Source organism: Toxorhynchites rutilus, chromosome 1 (genome assembly GCF_029784135.1).
Source record: "Toxorhynchites rutilus septentrionalis strain SRP chromosome 1, ASM2978413v1, whole genome shotgun sequence".
In the NCBI taxonomy this organism is placed as follows: Eukaryota; Metazoa; Arthropoda; class Insecta; order Diptera; family Culicidae; genus Toxorhynchites; species Toxorhynchites rutilus.
The window spans coordinates 91,384,349-91,390,890 of record NC_073744.1 but is presented as its reverse complement, the minus strand read 5'-3'; the positions used below and the strand labels follow the sequence as shown (position 1 = coordinate 91,390,890).

Here is a 6,542-nt window from a genome sequence, read left to right as displayed (position 1 = left end):
TTTGAATTCTTCAACAAGAACCAAGCCGTAGAAAAAATCAATATGCTCCAGCCACAAATGTTTTACACTCCAGAAGATATTTCTCTAATTATAACAGAACAAATAAATTCATCAACATATGGTTTAAAACAGGGAAATGTAAAAAGAATACCTAAACCTTGGTGGACCAAAGAAATTGAGGATTTATTAGAATAAAAAAATAATAGATTGAAAGAGTTCTACAAAAATCAAACATTCAGGAACTTCAAAGAATTCAAGAAAGAGAGGGCAAATCTAAAGAGGATAATTAGAAGAGAAAAAAGAAAATGCTGGAATGAATTAATTAACTCGATAAATCCAGATATGTCCCCAAAAAAATTGTGGAATACAATAAGAATAATAGGGGGTGGACGTCCAGCTGAAAACAATTCAATCCTACTGAATGACCAACCACTAGCAGCGCAATTCATGAGTCAAAATTTTCCCGATATATCTTCAGAAATTAACTATACGCCTTCCTTGTCTCGACAACATTTCAAAATAGATTACAGATATATCAGAGAAACTATTTATTCAAAAAAAGATCACTCTACTCCTGGACCAGACCTATTATCTTTTTATATACTAAAGAGAATAAATTGAAACTTACAAATAAGGATCACGGAACTCTTAAATGAAGTTCTAAACTCAGGCAAAATACCAGACCAATGGAGAGAAATTAGAATAGTTCCTCTACTTAAGAAGGGTCAAGACTGTGTAGTAAAGAAGGAATTGACAAATTATATAACAAATAACGATATTCTGGCAGAAAACTCCTTTGGGTTTGTAAGAAATCGAAAGAATTTAGCAATTTAATTTCAATATCGTAAACGATCGAAAGAAGGACAGAAGAAAAACACTATACGATAAGAGCGAACCGTGTGTAAGATCCTAAAATAACAATCCTATCGGGAGCGGGTGCAATAAAACCTGGTGCAATAAAACCTAGTAGAAAGGAAAGGAACCGAAAACAATCGCACACATTTCTTATCGCGTTAGGCTCCGTTGCTCTTAGAATGCAGTTATGGATATCGTATGTTTTGAAATACAGATAGCGATAGGTAAAGGACTTGTATGAAAAGAAGCAAGGACGTTTATAGTCTTCTCTTTCTTTCGCACGTTAGACTTAAATTTAGGGTAGATTTAGGATAAACTAAAATTGTATAAAAACCCAAGGTTCTCTGAATAAAGTAAGTAGTCTTTGGAATCGTGTCTTACGATTAAGTAGTCCGAAACCACCTCCATTGAATCGACTGACGAGAGTTCTTCAGATTCAAGTCTTCCAACGTTCGCAGCAATAGTTGTATAATTTGCGCTCGGAGTTCGTGAAGATCTTGTACTCGTTGATCCTCCCGCTTAGTTGATGTTCGATATTTTGATCAGCTCCCGTTCGTTGCTCGTTCCGTACGGAATTAGTGCGAAGGCAGTCAGTTCAATTTATTGAAAGGAATAAGTCTGATTAGCTTCCGTTCGTGGCTCGTTCCGTAGGGAATTAGTGCGAAGGCAGACAATTCAGTTTATTCCAGGAATAGGTTATTTCTCGTGACGCTTTTCTTCTACTTCAACTTTGTAAATTGCCAATCCAGACTCAGAAAGGTTGATTCCTTCGCTCAACCGAGTTTGCGTATTGGGCAACTTTTACATTTGGTGGCTCCAGAGAGGAGGAGCCTTTCATTACCAACGAACTCATAAGTGCGTGCTCATCGCCATAAGAATGAGCAAAGGGCCAGTTGGATAGAGAACCCAACAGGATTAAAAGCTTAATAGAAGCTTATGCGCGTGCTCAACGCCATAAGAGTGAGCAAGTTGGATAAACAAATCCAACAGGACTAAAAGTTTAAAAGGCCTTGTGAAAGTGCAAATCACCTTGAAGTGAATAAGTTGGATAAAGAATTCCAACAGGACTAAAAGTTTAAAAAGCTTTCTGAAAGTGTGCTAACCTGAAAGCGAGAAAATAAATCTCTCAAGCTTAAGAAAGCTTAAAAAGGCTCAACGCCTTGAAAAGTGAGCAAAGTGTAATTACAAACAACTGGAAACGGATCCTGAGAATTATACATTATTTCAACGGCTGAGTATCTTGAAAGCAACACCATGATACGTTTCGTGGAAAATCAAAACGGAAATTGCCGTTTGTGCTCGGAACCAGACCATAAACAGGATATGGTTGAATGCGACGATTGTGACCGATGGTTCCACATCGGTTGTGTTAACTTAACGGTCGCGCCGACAGCGGAAGAAAAATGGATCTGCCCGAAATGCGTGCAGATCCAACAAAGATTAGCATCATTGGAAATATCTGCTCGGAAGAAAGATGAGCAGATAAAACAACAACTGGATGCAATGGTCAAATTAATGGCGACTATGAAAGGCCAATGCTCAACGTCATCCTCGGGCCAAGTAACAAATCAGCCCACGGATCGATCATTTACCCAAACAGTGAGTATGTCTAGTGACTGGACTATATATTTAAAGAGGCAATCATTGACGACCCTACCCAGATTTTCTGGCGCATCAAAGGATTGGCCAAAATTTAAGAAAACATTCCATGATACAACGGCAGAGGGAGGTTTCTCAAATTTAGAGAACCTCAACCGCCTGGAACAAGTTCTGAAAGGGGACGCGTATAAAACCGTCCAACAATTGATGATTAACTCAGAGAATGTTCCGAAAATAATCGAAAAGCTGGAAGAATGCTTTGGAAGGAAGGATCTTGTATATAAAGAACTTCTGAACGACCTGAGACGTATCAAAAAGGACAGCCGAACCGTAGTTCCGGATATATCAGACGCACTAGATAACATGGTGGTGAATATGGAGGCGCTGGGCCAAAAGGAATATCTACGTGATCATCGTTTAATAGAGGAAATCATAGAGAAGCTGCCATACACGATACAAGTGAAATGGGTTGAAGTGATCCAAAGCAACACTTCGATCCCAACACTCAACGATTTGAATAAGTGGTTATTGCCACATTCAAGAATAGCCCGTATGATGCAAAAGTCTAATAACAGTGTGTCGACTACGGAAAGGAAACCTCGAGTTAATGTTCATCAAACTATGAAATGTGCACTTTGTTCAGCCAGTCATAGGCTATTCCAATGTAAGAATTTCAAACAAATGAAAACATTGGAACGTAGAGAGTTTTTGGCTAAAAAAGGAATTTGTTTCAAGTGCCTAAACTCCAATGACCACATTATGAGAAATTGTAGCATGAAAGGAATATGTGGAATCGATGGGTGCAACAAGGAGCACAATCGCTTACTTCATCAAAGATCGGAGTATAAAAGAAATCAGGATACGGCTGCTGACGTACGACGAGGTCCCGAAGAAACCACGAATATTCATCGACAACGCAAGGAACACCTTTACTATCAAATAGTTCCTATAACAGTCCAAAACGGCGAAAGAATGATAGACACCTACGCCTTCCTGGACACAGGATCATCAGTAACACTATTGGACGAGAGAATGGCTAACATGTTAGAATTGGAAGGAAAAGTTGACCCGCTTACATTAAAATGGACACAGGATTGTTTAAAATCCTGCTCAAGCAAGAGGGTAAAATTCTGGATAAAGGGCATAGGAAAACCAGTGATGGCCCGGACTATGCATGATCTAAATCTTCCTATCCAAACAGTTGACATGGAACAAATTGCCAAGAATTATCCCTACTTGAAGGACATTCCGCTTCAAGATTATAAGGAAGCTCAGCCTACATTGTTAATTGGATTGGACAACAGCGAATTACTGAGTGCCATCAAAACGGTAAAAGGAAATGGTCCTATGGCAGTAAAAACGCGACTCGGATGGGTGATATACGGAAAGGAGTATAACATAAACCGTCAAGATTATACAATGGTCATCCAGGAAGAACAGGAGATGAGCAAAATGATGCAGCGATACTTCTCAATCGACGATTTTGGAGTGAAATTAGTGGAAAAACTGCCAAGATCACCAGAGGAAGAAAGAGCACAACAGATTCTCGACAACACCATCAAGCTAAAAGACAACCGTTACGAGGTCGGTCTGCTATGGAAAACCAAAGATGTACAATTTCCGGACAGCTATCATACAGCCTTACGGAGATTGGTGATTATGGAGAATAAATTGAAACAAGATGAAAAATTGAAGGATTGGGCTATCAATACCTTCGCTGATTATGTGAAAAAGGGATATGCTAGAAAACTAGCACATTCAGAGCTAATTAACGCGGTTCCGAGAACATACTATCTCCCGCATTTTATAGTTCACAACCAGAATAAAATACCTCCAAAACCAAGATTGGTATTTGATGCAGCTTCAAAAATAAATGGCGTATCGTTTAACTCTAATCTTTTGTCTGGACCTGATGCTACTACATCACTCGTTGGAGTATTGCTGCGATTCAGAGAGGGACGTATTGCAGTTTGTGGAGATATTCAAGAGATGTTCCACCAAGTCAAAATAAAACCGGAGGATCAGCATGCTCAACGATTTTTATGGCGAGATTGTGAAAACAATCGAGAACCTGATGTATACATTATGGAGGTAATGATTTTTGGATCGACATGTTCACCATCATGCGCGCAAGCAGTGAAAAATAAAAACGCTGCAGCATTTATGGAATCGAAACCGAAAGCAGCCCTGGCAATTGAAAAACAACACTATGTGGATGACTATCTGGATAGTTTTACAAACATTCGAGAGGCAACCGCTATTACCAAAGACGTCATCGATATACACCAACATAGCGGATTCTTCATTCGAAACTTTATATCGAACAGTAAGGAATTACTGAGCAATTTATCCAGCGATCGGATCCAATCTACCGACATTAAGGTAATAGAGGATAAGGATTCATGTGCTGAAAAAGTTCTTGGTGTCTATTGGAACACGAAACTGGATTTGATCGGGTATCGATTATCGTTGAAGAAGCTGAGCAATGAAGTAAGACAAACGCTACGATTACCCACGAAAAGAGAGGTGTTAGCATTTGTTATGAGTTTGTATGATCCATTAGGATTGATATCAAATTATACGATAATGGGAAAGATTTTGCTTCAAGAGCTGCACAAAGACGAGTTAGACTGGGATGATGAAGTACCCAAACATTTGAGCAAACAGTGGCAAAATTGGCTTGCGAAAATTCAACAAGCCTCTAACGTAAAAATACCCAGGTGTATAATACCGGATGGAGCAGGAAAATTGGAGCTACATACATTCGTAGATGCATCTGAACGAGCATACGCTGCAGTTATATACTTACGTTGTATTGCAAACGGCTCGGTTTATATACGATTATTGGCAGCAAAGGCAAAAGTCGGACCTATTCATCAGTTGTCTATTCCAAAAATGGAACTACAAGCAGCCTTACTAGGAACCAGATTGACAAATACCATTCAGAACGAGCAACGAATTAAAATAGATAGTATTACCTACTGGACAGACTCGGAAAATGTTTTGTCATGGTTACAACCGAAGAATAGAAGATATAAAATATTCGTCACTCATCGAGTTGCTGAGGTTTTAGATACAACCAATATACAGCAATGGCGTTATATACCGTCTGAATTAAATCCCGCCGACGAAGCTACAAAAGATTTCAAAGGGCAATCTATATGGACAAAAGGACCTCAATTCCTTAAGAAGCCAGTGATCGAATATCCTAACAGGAAGATTAAGGAGTCAACGGAAGAGTTGAGACAAGTAGTGGGATTGCACCAAACAAGTTCTATATTCATCGGAATCAAACGATACTCCAGTTGGAATGTGTTGATACACCATGTATGTGTTGTGAAAAAATATGTTGATTGGCTGCAATACAAGAAAAACCAACGATTGAATATACAATCTAATTTTAATCGCAATATAACATATGAGGATCGAAAAATTGCAGAAAGAGTTGTGTTTCGTAAAATACAAATGACACATTTCGCTAAGGAAATTCATGACATTGAATTAAACGGTTATGTTGATATTAGAAATAAACAGTTATCAGCGGTTACTCCAATACTAGATGAATATAACGTAATGAGAGTTGGAGGTCGTCTCGAAAATGCAACTAAATTGCAAATGAATACAATACATCCTGTGATTTTACCTGCTGAAGACCATGGAACACGTTTGATCGTTGCTGAATATCATCAAAAATACTTTCATCGTTCGGATAACGTAGTACTTGGAGCATTACAATTACGGTATTATATACCACACATGCGTACAGTTCTCAACAAAATAAAAACGGACTGCTCTAAATGCATTATAATGAAAGCTAAACCTTTGCCACCTCAAATGGCACCATTACCGGCAGCTAGAGTAGATTTGTATGCTCATCCATTCACGAATACTGGAGTGGACTACTTCGGTCCTTTTGAAGTATTGGTAAGACGATCAATAGAGAAAAGATGGGGCGTGCTCTTTACATGCATGACTACGAGAGCCGTGCATATTGAAATGGCTGAGAAGTTAGATACAGATCACTTCCTAATGTGTTTTAAAAACTTTCAAAACCACCGTGGAAAGATCAAACATGTATACAGCGATAA

General features: G+C 38.7%; 1 protein-coding gene across 1 annotated transcript; it reads left to right on the top strand.

The window, feature by feature from the left end:
* The first annotated feature begins 2,109 nt into the window (after positions 1-2,109).
* Positions 2,110-5,023, top strand: LOC129761174 (uncharacterized). The gene is made up of 2 exons (XM_055758887.1): positions 2,110-4,944; positions 5,018-5,023. Exons 1-2 carry the CDS (start codon positions 2,110-2,112, stop codon positions 5,021-5,023), a joined length of 2,841 nt encoding a protein of 946 aa, XP_055614862.1.
* The last annotated feature ends 1,519 nt before the right edge of the window (positions 5,024-6,542 follow it).